Source organism: Hevea brasiliensis, chromosome 14 (genome assembly GCF_030052815.1).
Source record: "Hevea brasiliensis isolate MT/VB/25A 57/8 chromosome 14, ASM3005281v1, whole genome shotgun sequence".
Taxonomy (NCBI): domain Eukaryota; kingdom Viridiplantae; phylum Streptophyta; class Magnoliopsida; order Malpighiales; family Euphorbiaceae; genus Hevea; species Hevea brasiliensis.
The window spans coordinates 15,635,373-15,659,624 of NC_079506.1; the positions used below are offsets into that span (position 1 = coordinate 15,635,373).

A 24,252-nucleotide genomic window follows, 5' to 3' on the forward strand; every position below is an offset into this window, starting at 1 on the left:
AGTAGCAAAATTTTCATAAGACATCAATCTACAATATTGGTATTTTGACCAAAACCCAAAAATCAAGAGAACTAGCTCAATTGGTTAGATCAATATAGTATGCAAATTCTGAAAATTGCCTAAGTGACTATTTGACCCCAAAATAGTCTTTTAGTCATATCTCCCATTAGAAAACTCCATTTAGGATGAGCCATATTATTCTGGAAACCTAAGAAATAGGACTCCAACTTTGTTTTAGATACTTTCCTCAAATTATGAATGTAAGAATCCAAAAAGTTGAGTCAAAGCCACTGACCTGAACTGGAATCCTGTTGACACAGGGTACATGAGTCCAGGCCAATGATTTGGCTATAAGTAATTCTACAAAACTTGAAAAATTGCAATTCAAAATTCTGAGTGACCATAAGACATAGGGCAACAAACTCTATGAAGAACACTAAGCCTAAAAGTGACTGCAACAAGTTCAATTAAATTGGTAAAGTGAACTTCAAAATCCGCCTAGTTAAGAATCCAGAATTAGGAAATGAATCAGTTATGGTTATTTGACCATAACTTGAGTTTTAGCAACCCAAATGACATGATTCCAAAAGGGAAAACAGAGACAATACATAGAGGAATAACTTCCGTGAAGGAAGTATGGCCACAAATTGATCAAATTGATAGATAAAATTAAGACATTAAAACTGAACCTAAAGAAAGGTTCACAAGACAAACTATTTTATGGTAGGGTTTTAACCCTAATATTTTGCTAAACACTAAATTACATGAAATAGGTATGTGGGACTCACTTACCCACTACAAAGTGATATGACATTTCTAATAAGTAATTGTTAATGCTTAATTGCCCAAAGTAAACTTAGGCTTATGTATATAATTTGGATCGATTGGTATACCAATTAAAGACTACAGATAACAGTACTGTCTACATGAATAATCATTGATCGACAAAATATGTCAAATATGATTGTTCTACAGGCTATATGCTTGCCCGTTGGCTATTGAGCCTAATTTCATTTCTGGCTTTCAAAGCCTGCCCGCTGGCCTTGTGCCTGACATGACAGTTGTATACATGATAGACATATGGTTGTCTAACCAGTATACTTCCGTGTATCCAGCCTTTATAGTCTGTTATAGGTTACTTGGGCACTAATATGATTTTAAAGAGACTGAAAATGAAATAAATGCACAGATAAGATCCTGATAAATAAATTGATCCCAAAGTCAAATATATTTGTAAGGATTTAGAATTTATGAAAATTGTCTAGAATTATTATTTTACTTATTTAATTACTTAAAGTTATGCACCACTAAGCAATTCGCTTAGCGCATTGGTTTTCCATCGCGTAGGTACTGGAGATCAGACAGAGCCGCAGCAGTAGTGCCCTGACAGAGATTTGATCAGATCTGACAGTGTCTGCTAGTCACCTCAGCAAAGTAGTTTTGGTAGGGCCCATGTATATTTAGTTTTGCATTTTTGTTTATTGCACATTTTTGAGATATATAATTCAATTTTGATATTGTAAATAAATTGTAAATTATTGTAGATGAATTTCATATGAATGGAATGAAGAATACTTACTTGAAATGGATATGAATACATGATGATATGACATGATATATATGGAAATATGAGATACATATGAAATTGTTTTTAACAGGTAAATATTGGAACCTGCCAGATGCTAATAAAACAGAGAAGACTTTGCCCGGGTTTCCACAGAAATAATTTGTGATAAAAAAAAATTTTACCACATGTTTTCTATGAAATTTAAAATTCACAATGGACAGGACAAGATAAAATAGGGTGCTCCGGCACCGAATGTGACACACTTTACTCGGCTACACTGTAGACGGGTAAGGGGCATCACATAGAAAGAGAAGAAAAGGTGCAGAACATAACAGAAATTTGACAATTGATTGAAATTTTATTGTTATTAGGTCAAAAAAAATATTATCAATATTACAAATACAGCTTTTTTGCCTATCTATATCCGAATGGTCCAAAATCAAAGCTCTTATTTTTTGTTGAGTGATAGAATAATAGTTCGAGTAAGTCTAGAATGGGCCATGGAAGCTTGAGAGTAAGAGATATTATCCTTTGAGGTATAAACAGTCGCACAAAAACAGGATAAAGAAAAAAGAGATACTGACAAACACAAGATCTGAGATTCCTATCTTAATTAGTATTATTCTTGCTCTAATAAGCTTATATTGTAAAAAGCTATTCATGCATTGCCAAAAGTCCAGATACAAATATCTGCAGTGTATATAGACACTATAATTTTGTATAAACTGGAAATGATGGACCCCATTCATTAGCCAGATTATAGGAATAAAATTAGCCAAAAGCATTCACTTATCAAACCATCGAATCATTAAACCAAACTCCATCCAGAAATGGAAATGTTTGGAAGAAAGGGTAACAACTGATGCATACACCGGATATCTCTTTTTCAGAAGCACGGCTACGTTCCAAGGCAAGCAAATACCTAACCCAAAGTTCTCCAACACAGGGACAATTTCTTGTGGCTCTGATGTAAACATCTCTGACAACATTTCCTACCTGAAAGGGGATCAAAGGTAGCTAATTTACAGCCTTTGTAAACTATAAATTAAAATCTGAAATACTTGAGAATGCCAAATTAAAGAGAAAACCTTCAAGGTCCTGTCCAAATAGCGAGTATAATCAAGCCAGAGATCATTTGATATAGGAAATTCAGTAATAGCACGTTCATACAAAACCTGAACCTGGGCTGGATCACCTGCTGACTTTTCAAATTTTAAGTAGTTCTGCAACAAACAATGGAAATCATTATTTCTTTTCCCACAAGATTAATAATAACAAAGCACAAAAAAGGAGGGGGGAAAATAAGAAAATTACTCTCAATATTTCAGAAAAACACAAAAGGCATGAAACTCATGGTTGCATGGTTACTTTGAATAAGAAATAATAATTTTCCTTTACTGTTATGATCAGCAAGGTAAAAAAGCAAAACAAATGTTTCTAAAAGGAATCAAGTAAAAAGGAAAGAAAGTGTGAGAGAAAAGAAAAAAAAAAGGATAGAGAGAATGTTATGAGAACCCAGGAAACAGAAAACAGGGATTATAGAGATCCAAAAAATAGCCATAACTTATCAGGGGAATCCACTAAATGATAGTGCTGGGTTCTATTTACCATGAAATTTTGAAGTTTTTCAATTTCAGATATATCCTCTTTAGAAATTTGTTCTTCATGCTGAACACGAGCATTACACATTTCCATGGCCTTTTGGTATGCAGAAGCAACATGAGAAGGAATCCCATCAATGTCATTTGATTCAGCATCTAGAACATTCCCTTGTTCCACTTCCCAAGCCTTGTAGGCAAGAAATGTTGACCTCAAGTTAAGAAGTGGGACAGATAATTGACGGTGGAAAATGCCTCGAATACGCTGGACCTGCAATTCCTTTGCCTGCAATGTAATGCAGTGTAAATCTAAAAGAAATACAATGTCAAATATAATAACATATCTATTATCCCTAACACAGATCTACCTTAGAAAATAGGACAAATATGAATTAGCAAGAAAAACAGAAACACCATAGACAGTAAGACACCATCATATATTGCAGACCATCATCATACTAACTGTGAAATGATGAGCCTCATCCTCTCTACTAAAATTGAATTGAAAGTTCAATTTATCTACTGATTTAGGCAATATTACAATAGATTGTCAACTGCAAAACAATCAAATGAAACTTCCTGGAAACATGTGTGTGTGTGTGTGTGTGTGTGTGTGTGTGTCTTTAGAGAGACAAAACAGAAGAGGCCTAATGAACATAGATAAATGGTATATAAACAGCTAATTCTGACCTTGGTGTCAGCCTCTTCAATGGTACATAAAAGAGCCTGCTCAAATTCCCTGTAGCTTTCCCATATTTTATGGCCTTCAGCAACATGCAAACCAGCAGCAGTTAGAGCACGCTCAAAAATATTTCTGGCTTTCGAAATGCCATCAGAAGAACATTCACGCACTGAAGGATTATATTCTTGTATATAATTCAAGTAGTCACACCAAAGAGGGATAGACTGTAAAAATATAGTATAGTCAGCTATTTTTAACTTCCAAAGCAATTAATTTCAGAAAAAAAAAATGCAATTATACACAAACACATATATGGAAAGTCACACATCATCGTCATGATAATTGTAATAATAGAGTTGAAGGTTGCTAAAACTTTTTCGTTTGATGTTATTGACTTCGTTATTGAAGAGACTAGAGATGGTTTTTGCTCATTTACTCTTGATTGACTAGTAACCTTCCACAAACTTTAAATCAATATTCTATCATCTCTTAAAACCAGAAGAACAAGTAGAGTGAGGCAGGAGCAACGTAGCAAACTCACTTGAACTCCCCGGAATGTCTTGCAAGTTTCAGGTAATGGAGATGGATGTTATCAAACTACATAGTTTACAATAAATACCTACTATTGTACTGTGTTGCCATGCACCGAAATAAGAAGAGGAAAAATATTAATAAGAGTTATATGTCACAGATTAAAAGTATTCCAATTGGAAACAATAATAGAACAATCCTATGGGAACAGAATTTATCTCATGACTGGATTATTAACATTCCAACATTTACAGTCATGCACCCTTATTTCATCAACAACCAATCACAATCCTTGGAATTTAAACTAAATATGCTATATGGTTAGTGAAAAGTCTTGAAAGAGCTATGCTTATGATTTAGAAGTTAATTGATTGATCACCTATGTGATTTAAACTACAAATCAACTGGAACTCACCAGATAATCCAATACTCCTCGCTCATAAAGCTTCTCAACCACTGAAAAAACCTCAGCCCTGAAAAGTTCAATTAAAAAATTGCAATGAATCAGTTCAACAACCAAAGGGAACAATAAAAAATATAACTTATATATGCTACTATGTATACACTGCTATGTTACATACATCATGGTTATCCATAGCAAGATGGCAGAGTTTAGCTACAAAAGGCCTATAAAGTTTTGTAAGTTCTGATAGCATTGGCTCCAAAAATAGAAACCTGAACTTTAGTCAAAAGTGGTTAATGTGAGGATGTTTTTCTATAATCTATTTATTATTTTTGACAATCCATAAGTAATCTTGTATTGAATAATTGTACAATTTTTTATTAATAATTAAAGTTGTTGCATAAGCATTTCTATTTTCTACTTCAGTACCGGTCAAATATTTGCCATGCAACCTCTATAAAAAATTTCTTTTCCCTTTTTCTTTTCACACACTAGGCAACATGTTTTATGACAATGCATGCAGGATGCACCCAACAACATCACGAAAGCATGTGCGTCAAAAACCAAAAATTTTACTTAACAAATTTTATAAGCATAAGAAGTAAGGGATTTGCATCTGTCGCCAAGTGTAGATGCTACACAAGTTTTATGATTCATCATTCATCTTCTTATCTATTTTCTGGTCTCTTAAAAAGCACAATAACTAATTCCTGGCACTGAATTTTTCACTTCTCTACCTAAATATTAGTAAGGGAACATGAGCTGGTAGCAGTTGTGATTGCAAAAAGAACAGAGAGGCAGATATAAGTACCCAATAGAAAGAGAGGCTTCATCTTTAGCCCATTCCTGCCACATTGCAGGGGTCAATGGAAATACGGCATTCATATTTTCCCTCGCTTGTCTCAGCTTCTCTATCTCACCCATTTTCCTCAACAGCTTTATGTACTGAAAAGTAACATCAAATTTACATATTGAAGTTGAGCACATCCCATTAAAAAAAAAAAGGCCAGTAGTCACTCAATCAGTTCAAAATTAAAAAAAAAAAAAAAAAAGCAACCTAGACAAAAGAAACACACAAGAAAAGACAGCCACACAGCAGTCTGATTCCCATTTATGGGTCAGAGCAGCAAAAAATCAAATGCTTCCACCATCTTCGTACTCTTCATCAACATTTCTAGTTTTCTACCTAGTTTTCTCAACAACAGAAACAGAAAACAATACAATCATAGTGAAAAATTTACTTACTTGGACATGAGGGTAGTAGTTGGAGGGGTTTGTGGAAAGCTCGGCTTCCAAGGTTTTAAGCTCATCAGTCTGCTGGGACTCGTCCTCCGAGTCGGCGTCGGAATCGGAAGAGACAGGACTTTTAGGGTTTTGTGCAATAGTATCTCCGTTGGAAGCATCAATATCTTCAGGGTTTTGGATTTGGGTTTGATTGTCTTCCATCTCCATCTCCACTTTTGTTTGCTAACCGTTATGCTCCTTCATGTCTATATTTTCGCCGGAAAAAGCAAACACATGTGGCCGCTCACCGCTTTTGATTTCCATTGGCTAAATTAAATTATTTTTTTATTCCTAAATAACAAAATAAATAAAAATACTTTTAAAATTTTGAATTAAATTATATTTTTAAATAAAACTATTAATAAAATATGAAAGTACTTAAATTATAATTTATAATTTTAAAAAATAGATGCTCTTCTCATTTTATAAATATATACCTCTGTCTATAAATAATAACTACATTTAAAATTTATATGATGATTAAAATAAAATAATCGATAACTTTATTTTTATAAAAATAAAAATTATTTAATTATTTTTTATCTAAATTAAGTAATTATTTCTTATTTAGTTATAAATATTATTTATATTTTATAGAGATAAAATAAAAATAAAAAAATAATTAATTTTTCTTTATTTTTTAAACATAACAAATAATTTTAAATAAAGTAAAAAATTAAATATAATTATTATTTATGATCGGATAAAATATTTACTTTTATTTTTTTGTAAATTAAAAAAATATAATCAATTTAATTAAAATAATATATTTTATTTAATATTTTCTTATTATGCCTTCTTTTATTAAAAATTATTAGCGTTCCAAATAAAATGTTCATTTATTTTGCCAATGTAAACATAAAATAAAATTATAAATAGAAATTTTACCTCTAAACTCTTTCATTTGGAATCTCATGAAATAATAATAAAATGTATCTAAATTACTACTTAAAAAAATACCTATAATTTAAAGGAAAAATTAAATTATTTAAAAAAAATAATTTTTTTCCAAAGAAAAAATTATTTTTTATTTTTAATAATTTTATTAAAATATAAAAATACTTTTATATATATAAATATATAAAATAAACACATGTTATTAATTTAACATTATATATCATTAATTTAACATAAAAAAATATTTTTACAAATAATATAAAATATTTTAGAAAATATTTTTAATAAAAAATATTTTTCATAAACTAATTCCAACTGAAGTAACAAAAAAGATCAGCTCTTTAATCTTACTGCTCTCAGATCAAAGTCATTACAAACAGTTCAGTACAAAGCACATTCATTTTCCTTTTTCATTCTATAGCTAATTATAAGCATTAATTATTAATCTGTAAGCATTAATTATTAATCTGTAATTAACTTACAACACACGACAATTAACAAACCAGAAAAAGAACAAGAGTAAGATCACAATTCACATCACATTCTCAGCTTTTGCAGCTTTGATATCCTGACCAGAAGAACCTTGTTCAACAATGTTAATTACCTTAGGCTGTCTCTTCTGCTCTTCAGCAAACTTAGGCACAGTAATCTTCAACACCCAATCTTCAAGATAGGCCTTAATGTGATCTAAATCTGCGTTGTTAGGCAATCTAAACTGCCTCTAGAACTTTTCATTAGTCCTTTCAGCCCTGTGCCATTTCTCTCCCTCAACCTCTTCTTCTCCTTTCCTCTCTCCGCTTATCCTCAACACACTATTCTCTTCCACTTCAATTTTGATATCATCCTTCTTGATCCCTGGAATGTCCAAGAAGATAACATGCGATGTTGGTGTTTCTTTCCTATCTGCCTTAGCAAGTGCAAAACCTTCATCCCCTTTTGGGATTGTAAGTGGGGCTTGTTCGAGAATCCTGAAGGGGTCCTCTGTTGGGAGCATCATAATGTCCCATAGGGACCTTGTGTATGGTATTAGGGCATTGGCTTGGGTGGCCATCAAGCATAGAAGCATTGAGGTTGCAATGAGCAAAGACATGTTCTTGAATCTTGGGTTGGCCATTCTTTTATTGTGAGCACAATTCAAGGTTTCTTGGAAAGGCAAGACAGGAAGGTTTTGGTGATTGGTTTGCAAAGAGATACTCAGCGTGTCTGTTGTGTGTTTCTTTTGAGAAATGGGGAGAGATGGGAGATTGGATTTATATAAATTTGGTAAGTATGTATGTGCTTCTGGATTTATCTAGTGGGTATTGAAATGAAAAGAGAGATAAATCTACAAGAGTGATCTAGAGAAAGGATCGGTTGCTTCTCGCGTGACGTGGAAATAACACAAAACACAATGGATACGTTTTCAAGAACGTTCCAGAACATTTTTTTTTTCAAATATAGTGCATATACAATTTAGCCAATGATCCCTTACTCATAAAAATTTGAACATAAAAAAATATGAAAAAAGAGTTTCACATAATTGTGGTTGTGACAGATGATATATATGCACAACTTAGAGTAAAATTGATATCGAAGTAAAAATTATACATAAGAGCCTAATTTTCACAGTAAACATCTTTCTAAATTATATATAAATTAACGATCCATCTCTATTAGATCAAACTTGTGCATGATACAATCACAAAGCCATATTCATGTAATTTCAAAAATAACGCAAATGCAATACCCTTTTTTTTTCTGGAACAATGATAAATAACCATCAATGTTAGGAAAGTATACCCTGTGAAAGGGGAAGAAAACAAAATGAACATTTAACAAGATTTCAATAAAATCCACTTTCACAGTTCGTACAGAAATAATTGGTAATTGAGCCGAAACCCAATCAAAAAAGAAACATGGATTGGAATGGTTTTAGAAGGATAAAAGAAAATACCTCAGCTGATGCTGGCTTGTATAAATTGCTGTGAGTTCTGTGAGTTGAATTGCAGATTTGCTTTATTTCACGACATCCAAGTCATGAAAACACTGAATCAGATAAACTCATGATTATAATAAGTCGTTTTATTTACTGACGATATCCTTGAATTTAATTATGCAATCCAGTGCCCGCTCAAAGTCGCTTTCTTCCAGAGCAAAAGTGAAGCGGCTATAGCCAGGAATTCCCGTCCATAAGCCGCTGTTGATACATAAACCTGTGGACTTGACAATGGCTTCCCTGATATTCGAGTCATCAAGCTTAACTTCGTAAGTAGTGGCATTTTGCACATCATCATCAGCTGTACGCTTGATCTTAACAGCCTTGTTCAGGTAGGCAGAAGGCTTTGCCATCATGGACACACCACCATAAGGCTGGAGCACCTCCCATCCACATTTCTCTAGTGTCTGGCAAAAACGCCAATAAAAAATATTAGGGGAGAAAATGCAAGGATGAATGTTGCTCATGTATTGTTCAGTTAGTGGGCCATTAAAAAGAAATGTGGAGAAATAGATTCCAAGGTTAAGATTCACTTGGTCTGGCAGCATGGAGATGGAAACACCAATAATTATTTGTCTATAATTCAGAACATTCAAAAACCAGAGTAAGGATGGGAATTTAATTATCATTATATAATACCACCATGCATTTAGAATATTAAAAAACTACTAATAATTGTTTCATCTTTTTATGATTTGCATCCATGTAGCACCCTTTTTTTCCATATCAAATAATTAAAACTGATTAGAGTTGACATGTTCTTTTCCCTCTTCCCCTAATCCCCTCACTTTTATTCGACAGCGACCGGGAAATTTTTCCTGTCCACCAGAGAGGGGGTTTGGGGTGATTTTTCTCCTCTTCCTTTTCCCTTTCTCTGAGTGGTTGGGGGCTTCAAATAGGCCCAAGACAAGCAACAAATTTTCTCTTGGGTGCATCTAATACAAGCCCAACCTCATAGGAGAAAAGTAAAATATAATTAATATACTAATTTATATGTATACCAATATTAATATATACATTCTACTGTGATATATACAAATACCAATATTAATATATACATTATACTAATATATAATTTCTAATTTATTTCATTTATAATTTTTATTTTTTTCTAACTTATTTACTATTACTTTATGACTATGACTATGTCCATGAGTTTAATAACCGTTAGATTAAATATTTATATTGAGATTTATGCAGAAGTGTGTATAATGAATGCACGAATCTTGATGCAAATATTTGATTTAACAGTTATTAACCTCATTTCTCATACGAGGTTGAGCTTATAGTAGCCGCATTCTTTTTTTTTTCAGCTGTACAGTTAGGTAGCTAGTATTAAATAAGCTATAGTCTCATGAAGGTAGAGTTTTGAGAAGAAAGTCTGAAAAGAACCCTTCCCTTCGGCATTATTTACAAAAAAGTGGCTGTTTTCAGGTCTCAAGCCTACACAATGTATTGGTTGTGAGCTTCAGAAAAGTATACCAAGAAAAACTAGTTAATGACAAATGGAAAGGCCCCAACATAAGTAAAATAGAAAACTTCCATAATAACCATTAGTTACCTCTTTCATGCGCTGGGATCTGGATTTCAGTTTTCTAGTTTGATCTGCAACAGCATCTGTCAGGTCTTTTGCTTTCTGCTCATTCAAACCTAGCAACTTCTTGATAGCATATTTGACAGTGCTATGAGGTTTGCTTAATCCTGGAAAGCTATAAAATGCATTGACCAGGTAAGGATGGTTTAAAACCAGAAACCCAAATTTGAGTACTCCACTTAGGATCTGAAGAGACAGTCCTCCAAGCAAAGATACACTAAAAGATGAGTTGCCAGAGGAAGTCAACTTTGATAATGTTGCCCCCAAATCCCAGCCACCCCATCCTCCCAAATCAAATTCCAACCCTGAGAATGAAGTATCAATGACAACTCGTGCCCCAAATTTTGCACAAGCAGTTAATATGTTCTCCATCTCTTTGTTGCTGTAAAGCAACCCCGAAGGGTTGATTGTAGGACCAGAAATATACACCCATGGCTTACTCACAGTATCAAGTGCTCCATCAAGTAGCTTTTCTGTCAACTTGAAACCTGATGCAGAGTCAGTAGGGATACTTATAATGTTTGCCTTCAGAAATTTGGCAGCAGATACATAGTTCCCATTTGAGCCAGCTGGGAAGCAGAATGTTCCACCTTCTTGGATGCAGCAGAGGATCAGTCTATTAAACAGGGCTTGTGAGAAGTCTGTATATACAAACTCTGTGCTGTTGTCAGTTGGAAATCCATAATTGCTCTCAATGAATTGCTTGATGCTAGGAGTGACATCAATTTCCGATTCAGCCATGTTCTGTCTTGCAAAACTTTCAAAGATTGCAGCCCTGACAGGAGAAGGAATGGGCAAGAAACTTTGATCTACATCCATGTGAATCAAGGAAGACTTTTCTTCCTCACTAATTGACAACTCAGAATCATTGAGGACTGAGATAGCAGAACTAGCAAACCCAATCGCCTCAACTGACTTGGCTTTTTCACATTCTCTCTGAAGGAAACATAAAAAATAAAATTGGTGATCAAACTTGCCCACAGGAATAACAAAAGCAGCTTTACAGAAACACTTAAAAACAATAAATCACCAACACTTAAGAAATCGCAGACTGATACCATGAAATGTTAAATAGTTCAATGACCAGTGACTTTTTCCATAATCAATATTGAGAACAATCAGGCAAATGACTAGAATTGGAAGAGGAGAAAACAAAAAGTACCAGTTGTCATTATCTTCTTCAGTAGTAACTCATGTATGAGTTTCAAGATGGATTCATTTCAAGGCTTGAAAATAATTTTGCAGAAATCAGGCCGTAAAGTTTGTGGTAAACAGATAGTCCAGTCCAAACTTCACAGCAAGTCAAACAAAGTACAGAATACTCTACATTTCCCTCCCAGATGTCATGCTATAAATTCAGGACAACCACAATTGATAATCCAGACCTAACTTGCTTTTCTTCCAAAACTAAATGTACCACTATAAAACAACTTATCAAAGTTCACACTTTTAGGTCTCCTTTTTCCCATATATTAACTTAACAAAAGATACTTTTTACTGTTTGATTACATTGCTAATGGCTAAATAATATCTAGTTAAGAAGTAGCAAAAGTTTTACGCACACATTCAGCTGCATGATACGGGCCAATGTCTAACAACAAATGAATAATAAGTAGAAGAGTGACAAACCTCTGCAGGCGGACGTCGGTCCGTAAGCTTAAAAGCCAAAAGCTCATGGAACAGACAACCATAATAAAACTGCCTGATCGGTGCAGTATTTCCTTCCAGTACTTCCACAGTCTTGGACAAGGCCTTAAAAATGGCCTCTTCTTCTGAAATGACAAAAGCTACTTCTAAATCTGAATAAACCTGGAACCAGCATAATTTTTATTAACACGGAAAATCTGTAAAATAACAGCATGCTAAAGAAACTGAGGTGAAGTTAAATTTCATGACTCCCAGTTCCGATTAGATACATAAATTAGAAAGACTTGTTAACTGACAGTATCAGTTAATTATTATAAAAAAAATACCTGGTTCTTTACTAGGCCACAAAGGATTGCAGCATGCGAAGGTAGACGAGTTCCTGCAAGATATTTTAGGACTCCATTGGGACTTGGAAGGCTGGATAGCTCAAGCTGATCAGATATGTCTAAGAAAAGACGAGATCCAATTTCTCTAGTAATATCTAAGAGCTGAACAAAAGCTGAACTAGTCACGGCCTCAAATTGAGCCATCCCAGTAATCACCACCTGTGGTTTGAGTTTCTTTATCAGCTCTACCATTAGATCAGACTGTTTTGGTGCTTCAATGACAGTAATTGCATCCTTTGATGGGTCATAATTTTCTGTACCCTACAGTATGATAAAAAGATAATAGTAAATATTAGATATGCAGCAACAAAAGTCAGCTTCTAAATGAAGTTGGATTTTGATACATATAGCAGGAAACCGCTCAATTAGCTTTTTCATTCTTTTGAAGACAATTATCCTTCTTTCATAAAACATGTCCATGAAAATTTATGGCAATCAACATGCTAAGAAAAGTAACATTGCAATGCTTTGAAATCTGAAAATCAATAGGCATTATATAGAATAACGCAGGCACAATAGCTTGCTAAGTTCCAAAATAAATGTGGTAAATGTCTCAGGAACATCTAACTCATAGCCATTCAGATTATGCCATATGTACAAGTAATAAGCCTCAACTCAACTCAACTAAGCCTTTATCCCAAAAATTTGGGATCGACTATATAGATTCGCTTTCTACACTCTAAACAATTTTGGGTTAAATCCTCGGAAATTTGTAATACTTCTAGGTTATGTTGTACTACTCTCCTCTAAGTCAATTTAGGTCTACCCCTTTTTTTCTTTCTATCCTCTAACCTAATGTGCTCTACTTGTCTAACTGGAGCCTCCGTATGCCTGCGCTTCACATGACCAAATCACCTCAATCTCCCTTCTCTCAACTTATCCTCAATTGGTATCACTCCTACCTTTTCTCTAATACTTTCATTACGGACTTTATCTAGTCTAGTATGGCCACTCATCCACCTTAACATTCTCATCTCTGGAACTCTTATCTTAGACGCATATGACTCCTTCAATGCCCAACACTCACTACCATATAACATAGCCGGTCGTATGGCTGTACGGTAAAATTTTCCTTTCAACTTATTGGGAATCTTGCGATCACATAAAACTCCCGTGGCACGTCTCCACTTCAACCATCCAGCTTTAATCCTATGACTAACATCCTCCTCACATCCCCCATCTATTTGAAGGACTGAGCCGAGATATTTAAAGTGATTACTTTGGGACAGTACCACTCCATCCAAACTAACTCCTTCCCTATCCCCAGTTTGGCCTTCACTGAACTTGCAATGCATGCATTCTGTCTTCGTTCTACTTAACTTAAAGCCCTTTGACTCTAGAGTACTTATCCAAAGCTCTAGCTTTCTATTTACTCCTTCTCGCGTCTCATCTATCAGAACAATATCATCCGCAAACATCATGCACCAAGGAATACTCTCTTGTATATGTTTCGTCAATTCATCTAAAACTAATGTAAAAAGGTAAGGGCTTATAGTTGATCCTTGGTGTAATCCAATTGAGATCGGAAAATCTCTTGTGTCTCCTCCCACTGTGCGCACAATAGTACTTGCTCCTTCATACATATCTTTCAACACTTGCATGTACCTAATAGATACGCTCTTTTGTTTTAATACACTCCATAGGACATCTCTTGAAACACTATCATAAGCCTTCTCCAAATCAATAAAAACCATGTGTAGATCTTTCTTCACATCTCTATATTTCTCCATCAAGCTTCTAATGAGAAAGATAGCTTCCATAGTTGAACGACCAGGCATGATGCCAAATTGATTGAGAGAGATAGAAGTATCACAACGTAGTCGATGCTCCACAACTCTCTCCCACAACTTCATAGTATGGCTTATGAATTTAATTCCCCTATAGTTCGAGCAACTCTGTATGTCTCCCTTATTTTTAAAAATAGGTACTAAAATACTCCTCCTCCATTCATCAGGCATTTTCTTTGAGTTTAAAATCTTATTAAATAATTTAGTTAACCATGCCACTCCCATATCTCCCAAACACTTCCACACTTCAATTGGTATTCCATCGGGTCCACAGGCTTTACCCACTTTCATTCTCTTAAGTGCTTCCTTTACTTCTGAAGATCTAATCCTTCTAGTATAATTCACATTCTTTTCTATCGTTTTATAATCTATATTCACGCTATTACCATTTTGACTATTATTAAAGAGATCATTAAAATAATTTCTCCATCTTTCTTTAATGTCCTCATCTTTCACCAACACTTTTCCTTCTTTATCCTTAATGCACCTAACTTGATTGAGATATTGACATTTCCTTTCTCCTCTCCTTGCTAATCTATAAATATCTTTCTCCCCTTCTTTAGTTTCAAGTTTCTCATATAACTTTTCAAAGGCCTGTGCTCTTGCTTGACTAACTGCCTTTTTTGCCTCTTTCTTTGCTATCTTGTACTGTTCATATGCCTCATTATTATCACATTTAGGTAATTTCTTATACCATTCTCTTTTTCTCTTCACTACCTTTTGTACTTCCTCATTCTACCACCATCTCTCTTTTGAGGGTGGTCCATGTCCTTTAGACTCTCCAAGTACTTTTCTAGCTACTTTTCTAATTTTTGATGCCATCTGTATCCACATATCATTGGCCTCCATATTCAGCTTCTATGCTTCAGACTCGAGAAGCTCATTTTTGAACTTCAATTGCTTTACTCCTTTGAACTCCCACCACTTTGTTCGAGCTACACTATTTCTTCTGACCTTACTTGAATTGTTCCTAAACTTGACATCCAAGACCACTAACCGATATTGACTTGTTAAAGCCTCTCCTAGAATGACCTTGCAATCCTTGCATAGAGCTCTATTTGTCTTCCTGGTTAAGAGGAAATCGATTTGGCTTCTATGTTACCCACTTTTGAAAGTCACTAAATGTGACTCTCTTTTAATAAAGTAGGTATTTGCTAGTATTAGGTCGTATGCCATAGCAAAATCCAGGATGCTTTTTCCCTCCTTATTTCGACTGCCAAAACCAAAACCTCCATGAACATTCTCATAGCCTTGCCTATCACTTCCTACATGTCCATTCAAATCTCCACCAATGAAAATATTCTCTTCATTTGGTATGCTTTGCATTAAATCATCCATATCTTCCCAAAACATTTGTTTACTCTCACTATCTAGTCCTATTTGTGGGGCATAAGCACTAACTACATTTATTGTTTTTCCTTCTAGTAATAGCTTTACTAGTATAATTCTATCTCCTACTCTTTTCACAGCTATTACAGCGTCTTTCAATGTCCTGTCTATGATTATGCCCACTCCGTTTTTATTTCTCTCCTTTCCGGTAAACCACAGTTTGTACCATAAATTACCCACTTCTTTGCTTTTCTCTCCTACCCATTTAGTCTCCTGAATGCAAGCAATATTCACCATTCTCCTTTCCAAGGTATCCACAAGCTCCATTAATTTTCCTGTAAGTAATCCAACATTCCAAGTACCTACCGTGATCCTCCTCCTATCCTGTTCCTTCTTAATTGGTCTCCTTTTATGATATCTTCTATTGTTTTCTATGTCTATCTTGTGTTCTGTTCCACTATCTGTTCTACTGTCTATCCTATGGACTAACTTCTTTACCCACACCCGTCCATGATGTGGGAATCCTTGCTCACTTAACACCACACCCGGGCGCAGGCATGGGGCGTCAATTTCGGTGAACGCCCTACACCCTTGCATATTTCTCACTACACCCGGGCTCCGATATAGCGCGTCGTTAGTAGAGGACGCCCCAACGTTTATATTATTTGAATCCATATCATAAGGTGTGACAAAATTTTTACGCTGGTTGTCACCTATCTACCACAACCCTTCTCCTTTATCCGGGCTTGGGACCGGCTAAACGCAAATTACTTAGGCGGAGTTGTACAAGTAATAAGCCTATCAAGTAGAATTCTTCTTTGAGATGGTTTTAAGTTTTAACAATTAAAAGTGACAAACAAACAAACATAACTAATGTAAAACAGCAAATTATCTATGGCCATGAAAGAGAAACTGCATGCATATGACAACTATAACAACAACAAAAATTGATTAATATAGAAAAGGTACTTATTTTGTTGATTCCTTTGCCTCCCAAAGTAGATTTGCAATAGCTCGATAAGTATTAAAAAAAAAATTCCAAATAGCTTCTCACTGAACTATCAATTTGGAACTCAGGTTGCATAACCTCCCCTAGTTTAGGCCCGTTCTTACTAGAAGGTCAAACAATCAGAACGACTATTTTGGCTTTGATATCATTATTGCACAATAAGCCTATCACCTAACGGCTATTGATTTAGCAGTTGAGGCCTAATAAATATTCTAAGGAACTACCCCTCGCATTACAAATGTGGGGTGTAAGTTATGAATGGTTGTCAAACTTCTCCCAACGGGAGGTTCCACAGTCCACACACACCCCAACCCTAAACCCAATTTATTGATGTGGGATTGTAATTATAACAAATTTTCCTTGTCTAGGCCTAGGCATTCTTACATGCCAGATAGTATTAACAATAATGATGACTCATTGTCAGCCCAAAACATAACAACCATACACCAACAGCCAAGTTGGAATGCCTATATTAGCTTTTTCCCTTTCAAAAGCATCATAAGAAATTTTATGAAGTTTGGAATATTCTTGGTGCTGAAACTATTAATTTGATGCCCCATTCCTTATAAACAACAAATTAGTGTAGAATAATAAATACAACATACCTCAATTGCTAAAGATGTTAACCATTGCCGAGGTAGGTGTCGAGTAAGATGTTCATCAACAATTGCAAGATGAGGTGAGAATAATCGAAGAGAATTTTCAATTGCAACAGCCCTTGAAGGAAAGATGACAACATTCTTGCAGAAGAATCAAAAAAATTAAGTCAACAACGTAGCTTATATAACATTAGAACCAAAAAAGCATAACACTAGAATAACTTTCATACCATCTTTTATAGGCATCATAATTCTGAAAATAAAAAATATAGGTCAAGTACCCAAGAAGCAAATTGGTTATAATCCATACAACACTGCAACTTTGCAAGAGATTTAGCGGTCAAGTTGAATTAAATGATAGTAAGTTAGCCATGAAATCAAGAATCATGAATGTGTTATCTAAAATGAAAAGTTTACATGTCTAGATAGCAAAATTGTACACCATATTATTTTCATTTAAAACAAGTCAATGCCACTCAAATAAATTAAAAAAGAAAAAGGCTGTGGAAAGATCATTGAAAATAAAGATGTTGTGGACTTGTACTAACCAAGAGTGGTTAATAGAATGTCATTTTTGGATAGAGCACTACTATTCCAGAAACTATAAATGACATAATAACTTTTTCTTCATTCAGATAGAGCACAAAGGTGAAAACCACATAATTTGCTGAAAAGTAGTACAAGAGATTGGACTGAACTGAACCCACGTGCAAAGCATTTACAATTTTCACTATGATTTGGACCACAACGGAAAGCATTATAACATTGATTATAAGGAAAAAAGAGGAGGATGAAGAAGCCTCATTCAGATGATTCTGTTAAGAACAAGAGCACAACAGCATAAGCAACTAATTGATTAAGCAGATACTTACATTGGAATTGAGTGGAATATGGTGATATATTTTCATAAAGCCTGCAATTAGATTACGGAAATGTTTGCTGCCAGCTGGTGACTCGTAAGGGAAACTTGAGCTCCCTTTCAATTCACCAGCAAGATAAGCCAGGAAGGGGATCTTCTCATCGGCAACAGAATCATCCTTAAAAGACAAATCTAAAGAACTGCTGACGTCATGGAAGCCATTCTTAAGAAACTCAAAAATTTTCTTAACCTGTGAATTTATTAAGATAATCATCCATCTAATGATTTTCCAGAAGCAATAAACATCCACTTAATAGAATGAAGACTTAAATGAAGCACAGACCTGGTTTGGTTGACGAAGTTGACAACTATAAACTGATAAAGCATGAGCAATTTGACCACCAGCCTTCCCATAGGCCCATGCTGTTCGAGCACAAATAGGCTGATCTCCAGAAAGCCCCATGAAAAACTCAAACCTGTGCGGACTGTTCTTCTCAATTTCAACTAAGGCTGAGATATCTGTGTCAGCAGCCTGCAACAAAAAGTTTCAAAAGGAAAGCATTTTGAAGAAGAAACAGTTTTCAGTTTAAAAGTTTTTCATGCCTGGATAACTTTAGTCTGCCAAAGCTTGTTAATGTGAAAACCACGGCGTTCAAACAAGCGTTTACAAACAGCTTGCCCTGGACGACCACCCATATTAAAAATCATAATCCCCATAGGCTTGATTACAGATATTCCTTCCTCAACAGCTCTAGCAATTAGACCTAGGCCAAACTGATCCTCAACAAATCCCTACATTAGCAAAAATAACAAAACAAAAATCAAACTCCATACTCAATCCTGGATCAACTAGCTTTCAGAGTTGCTAAACTCGCCCCCTTTTCTTTGGACTCATCCCACATATAGAATTGTAAATAATACTCATTAAAAAAAAAAAAAAAAAAAACAACAACAACAACAACAACCCTGGTGATGAAACCTTTCCATCTGAACATGACAGGACATAAGCAAATATTATACTGTATTCATGTTAGACCAAAATATAAACTACTCAAAGTAACATTCTACAAAATATAGAACACATAAATGTAAAATTCAATGAGAAAGCAAAATTATGCTGCCAAATGAGTCTTTAGAATCAAAGCCATGAATAAAAGCTATTTAAAGATATAGATACTGATAGCAGATATTTAATATTGTGTTTCAACCAGCATCTTCCAAATGTGTATCTATTCCAAAAGTGCAAGTTGATTGATTAGCATAACTCTATAGTGGCTTATAAAAATATTTGAGAATATAGAAATCATCATTTCCATAACATTCACTTTCCAACTTGATCATCCAATCAAAATGATTACAAATAAAATTAGGTACCTACGACAATGGAAAATTTCCTATAGATACAATAGAATCAAAGATAATTATGTAACTTAATTTGAATTACTAATAGCATAAATGAGATTCAAAGTTCTAAAATCTTGACATTGGTCTCAGCAAGCAAAATCAAACTGAAATGGTTTACTAGATACCATTTAATTTGATTAACTATGATGAGATAGTGATTGAACTAGCACTTCAACTGTGTACATCACTGACTATTTGAATTCCATCAGACTCCTAGCAATAGTTTTCAAATAGAAAGAACCATTTTTTTCTTGTTTCAATGTGTGGAGGCTTGCATATTTAAACCATACAGCCCCAATTTCATTTTTCCAGCTGCAAAATACAATCAAGTATCCAAGTTGCACTACTTACATGCTGATTCACTAACAACTTTAAACCACAGATAGTTGCATTTAATTAAAATTGTCTCCCAACCTGAAGTGCACAGTAGTTACTCAGTGAATACAGAAATTCTTCACTTGCATTTTCTGTAATTATTTTAGACATTGCATCTGGATTTGGGTTAAGAATCTGCAAGAGGAAAAGAAGCAATAGCAAAGCAAGAGTCTAAATAACAATTACGAAAATATAAAATACCAACAAGTTACTGGATAAACTAACTCCATCAAGTGTTTTTGATAGTTTCCTGCAACCATCATAGCAATGATACCTGTGGTATGCATCCAACAATTCGTTCAAGTTGAATGTCATGATCTCTACAGTAAGCAAGTAGATCAGATTCATAAAACTCCACCCTGTCCAGTAAAGTTTTCTTCTCTGAATCATATATGAGTTGACCTTTTTCATCCAAAGCATTTAAATATAAGTTTATCCAGGATACCTTTACTGCTCTAGGGTTAATATCAAGGCCATAGACCTGCAAAAGGTTATTTAGGAAACAGTTAAAGCTAACTGACAGAAGGCTGTAACAATGATAGACTCCACAAAAGCCCACTAAATAAGGACCAAGGCAAGACTAGGGCAAATAACAGACCTTTGAAGGCAACCACTTCTCCGCAATTGCAATGGATATCCATCCATTTCCACAGCCAAGCTCAGCAACTGTCCTGTCCTTGAAGATTGAATCAGGATGTCTATTCAGTCCCTCATAAAAAGTGAATGACCAGTCTTCAGGGATAAAAATGCTAGGGATCACCATCATTGTCAATTTCTTTCTTCCCTGATAACCTTCACTTGGCAAAGAAAAGTGTCAAATCAACTAATAAACAACTATTTTACAGGTCCATGATTGACAGTTTTCTGTAAAATAAATAGGTAAGACAACAATGAACTATGGATAATCATTCAAAGCAATCAAGAAATAAAATGTCTATATATGTTACTGAGGAATAAAAGAGAACAAGTGGATGTGTTCTAGAAGACAAGAAGTCAGGAACAGCCAAATTAACTGATTTATAAGGGATTGTTATTAAGGTGAATAAACATTTTTCTAAGTAAAATCCCGAGAAAGCTAGAGAGATGAAAGAAATTTAAATTGTCATTTTTATCCTCCAGCAAAAACAGGAAAGAGAAAGAACTCAGTGGGCTTTTCTGTTCATATAGTTTGAAAGTTCAAATGATGAATGACATAAAAATTTTTATGCTTTCTTTCTTTCTTTTAAAAAAACAAATTAAGTAGTGCATTTTATTGGGATAAGTTTCCATGCATGTTTTTGGAAATGCTGCAGCACTTGTCTGAGGTCCTGCTCTGACTAGAAATTTTAAGAACCCAGAGTTCATGAAAAAATGGTTCACGGTATGGATCACATATTTAATAACTCAAACAAGAAAATGTTGCAATATATACAGATACATCTCGTAAAGCAGGTATTTGTGTTCTGTTCTGCTCTTCTCAAACTGATATTTTCCAAAATTTGAATGCATTTTGCTTCACTTTCATGCATCCAACAGATTGCTCTTTTAGAATGTGAACAACGGATTTGAGTCATTGGCAAGCTTATAACGAAATTGAAGGAATAGCAATGGTCATAACAATTAAAAAAAAAAAAAAAAAGGAAGAATGATCTCCATTATTTTTAGTTGTCTTAGGTACGCGAGTCAAGAAGCAAAAGAGAGAATTTTCCTGAAAATTATCGGGATAAGGATGAAATCGAATTTCGCAATACTCGAGTTTTTTCCTTTTTTTTATTGGATTGACCTCGCTCATCGTTTCTTGGAAACCGCAACTCGGAAGCGTAAAGACAAAACCAAAATGCCAAAATAGTAAAACCCAAGACAATTAACAAACCGAACCCAGAAAATATGAAAAATTACAATACCATCCCTATTATTTATCAAGATTAACCGTTTAACTTTAATTAATTATGACAAATTACAAGAACCATATTGTAATTTCTCAAAAAATACAACAAATGATAAACTATTTATTATAAGGACCCCATAAAAATGCCAGGCCAAGAGTTTAAAAGGAAAAGGAGAAAAATACAAATCAGTGCAGAAAATGAACGGAAGAAAAAGCAGCATAAACACAGATTAAACGAGGAAAAAGAATAAGAAGCAAAAAGACAACAGAAAAAAAAAATGGAATTATCATTTTACTTTCTTCTTTTCCTATCAGATTCCTCTAATATCCTCGGCCACCAAACATTGTTAGACACTATACAATCAACTACTCAGAATCACAACAGCGCAAAAACCATGCAATGAGCACAAAGTCAACCGTCTTATTTATCTTATTTTCTTTCTTTTTCTTCCGATTCGTCATTTCTCAGCAAACAAACACTAATTACAACATACAACAATTAATATATATATATATATATATATATATATATATATATATATATATATATATATATATAACTCGAAAAACTAGGATCAATCAAAATAGAACTCGACTGATTGACCATAAATTTAAAGCACTCATTTCATTTCATTCATTCTCTCCAATTCCCACAGAATCACTTGCAGAGAAAAGGAAAGATTCAGTATATATACCTTCGTATTGTTCTAAAAAGATATCTTGGATCCGGAAATGGTAATTCTGAAGGCACTGATCGGAGTCACCGACATGCTTATGGAGATCAGAAAGGAAGATTCGAGCCTGCGGTCGAGTCTTGGGATCCTCCAACCGCTCCAACAGAGAACGAAACGCAGCGTACGCAGTATCTCCAGACTGCTCACACTGTTTCAAGAAATCCTCCATGGATGGGAACACCGCCATTTTCAGCTCTGAAACTAGAAGATGAGAGTGAGCGCAAAGAGAGAGAGAGAGAGAGAGAGAGAGAGAGAGAGAGAGAGAGAGAGTGAGAGAGAGGCCGTGGATTTTGCAGTAAAAGAGAAGGATGGTTCGCGGCTTTAGCTAGAGGAGTGCGATTTTGTTTTTATTTATTTATTTTTATTGTTGATTTATTTTGGTCAGACTCGGGCGGTTACGACCAGAAGGTTTGGGTGATATACACGTGGTACAGATTGGTTGGATAATTTCCTTTTTTATTATTTTTACTTTCTTTTAATTTTTGCCTTTCTACATAAAATGGGCCATGGAAGACACTGACAGATGACGTATTCAAAAGGCCAAGATGTTCGAACCCTGATTAGGAGTGGGCAGTGGGCGGTGGCTAACGGTACGTTGTTTTATTTTTTCAATTAAACATTAATTAATTTTTAATAAGATTGAATATATAAATTAATTTTAAATTATTTAAAATAAAATTTAATACACTTCCAATTTTTTTTATTTTATTATTATAATTTTTTGTACCCTCATTTATGTAATTTCAATTTATAAATAATTAAATTTAATAATTTATTTAACTATTTATTATTTAGTTGATAAATTATATTTATTGATTATAAATTAAGAAAAAATAAAAAGTGTAATAGATAAAAAATTTGAGATATAATAAACTAAAATAAAAATTAGAAATACAATAATTTATTTTAAATAATTTATAAGCTAATTTTATGTATTGGCCTAATAATAAAAAAAAAAGGTAAAATTATTTAGGATTAATTATCAATATTTGTCTGTCTGATTATTTTAGAATATTAACTATGATGTGAAAGAGACAATTTTTAAAGATATTTTATTAATTAAAAATAAAATACAAAAATAAATATAAATTAATATATTATATTTTTATAAATTAAATTAATCACTTAAAAAATAATATAAAATATTTAAAAAATTTAATAATATTGATAGAATATATAAATTGATAATTAAACAGGTTGCGAGCTTCATTCTTTCAACTAATGGTCTTTTTTTATTCCCATTTGAATTTCTTAGAACATTCTTATTAGAAAAAAATAAAAAAAAATTATTGATAAATAAAATATATATACACACAAAATAATGACAATAATAATTTTTTAATATATCTTATATACATATTTTTAAAATTTAATAAGAATGAATAAATTATTTCTAATAACGTGTTTATAATATAAATAAAAGTAATTTTAAAATAATATAATTTGATGAATTTTAAAAATAAAAATAAAATGAGAAAAATGAAATAACGGAGAATGCATCAAAATCCATTAAAAAAAAATAAAAATGAATTTCGAGTAAATTCTATCACAATTTCAATAAATTTTTTTTTTAAATCAGGTAAGGCATTGTAATTTTTGTCAAAGGTTAAATATTTTATATAAATAATTAAGTTTTAGTTATTTTTTTGGTATTTTTATTGAGCAATTAATAAATAATTACTTGAAAAAAATTATGCATCATAATTTGATTATTATTAATTATTA

General features: G+C 33.5%; 2 protein-coding genes and 1 pseudogene across 4 annotated transcripts in view; all 3 read right to left on the reverse strand.

The window, feature by feature from the left end:
- Nucleotides 1-9,028, reverse strand: part of LOC110634732 (uncharacterized) — a 21,680-nt gene extending 12,652 nt beyond the window's left edge. Inside the window, exons 1-8 of the mRNA XM_058134870.1 lie at nucleotides 8,896-9,028; nucleotides 6,027-6,356; nucleotides 5,593-5,726; nucleotides 4,794-4,851; nucleotides 3,856-4,071; nucleotides 3,176-3,451; nucleotides 2,656-2,790; nucleotides 2,438-2,563 (exon numbers count right to left, since the gene is read on the reverse strand). Of these exons, the coding sequence (XP_057990853.1) occupies nucleotides 2,438-2,563; nucleotides 2,656-2,790; nucleotides 3,176-3,451; nucleotides 3,856-4,071; nucleotides 4,794-4,851; nucleotides 5,593-5,726; nucleotides 6,027-6,233 (1,152 nt within the window). The 5' untranslated portion in view covers nucleotides 6,234-6,356; nucleotides 8,896-9,028. The remainder of the gene's footprint in view (nucleotides 1-2,437; nucleotides 2,564-2,655; nucleotides 2,791-3,175; nucleotides 3,452-3,855; nucleotides 4,072-4,793; nucleotides 4,852-5,592; nucleotides 5,727-6,026; nucleotides 6,357-8,895) is intronic.
- LOC110634733 (16.9 kDa class I heat shock protein 1-like) lies at nucleotides 7,284-8,076 on the reverse strand (annotated as a pseudogene).
- On the reverse strand, nucleotides 7,284-22,837 carry LOC110634724 (methionine S-methyltransferase). 3 transcript variants are annotated; one of them, XR_009143354.1, is made up of 13 exons: nucleotides 22,489-22,837; nucleotides 20,525-20,718; nucleotides 20,201-20,407; nucleotides 19,966-20,061; nucleotides 18,751-18,939; nucleotides 18,491-18,679; nucleotides 18,161-18,397; nucleotides 17,295-17,429; nucleotides 12,505-12,825; nucleotides 12,161-12,340; nucleotides 10,499-11,467; nucleotides 8,896-9,344; nucleotides 7,284-8,742 (listed from the first exon to the last, which is right to left on the reverse strand). XR_009143354.1 is itself a non-coding variant. In XM_058134868.1 (12 exons), the coding sequence occupies exons 1-12, from the start codon at nucleotides 22,712-22,714 to the stop codon at nucleotides 9,024-9,026; spliced, it is 3,264 nt and encodes a 1,087-aa protein (XP_057990851.1). In that variant the 5' UTR covers nucleotides 22,715-22,837; the 3' UTR covers nucleotides 8,767-9,023. The 3 variants fall into 3 exon arrangements, 2 of the variants coding, with proteins under 2 accessions (XP_057990851.1, XP_057990852.1); XM_058134868.1 differs by lacking the exon at nucleotides 7,284-8,742 and having other exon boundaries at nucleotides 8,767-9,344; XM_058134869.1 differs by lacking the exons at nucleotides 7,284-8,742; nucleotides 22,489-22,837 and having other exon boundaries at nucleotides 8,767-9,344; nucleotides 20,201-20,285; nucleotides 20,372-20,407; nucleotides 20,525-20,617.
- Between the last annotated feature and the right edge of the window lie 1,415 nt (nucleotides 22,838-24,252).

What these genes read in the sequence shown, in the direction of transcription:
- LOC110634724 (XM_058134868.1), bottom strand. Translation starts at nt 22,714, where the DNA reads ATGGCGGTGTTCCCATCCATGGAGGATTTCTTGAAACAGTGTGAGCAG. An exon ending in AGAAGTGGTTGCCTTCAAAG is followed by an intron (nt 20,408 to 20,524) that starts GTCTGTTATTTG and finishes AACCTTTTGCAG; the next exon opens with GTCTATGGCCTTGATATTAA. An exon ending in AACTTCGTCAACCAAACCAG is followed by an intron (nt 18,398 to 18,490) that starts GTCTGTGCTTCA and finishes ATAAATTCACAG; the next exon opens with GTTAAGAAAATTTTTGAGTT.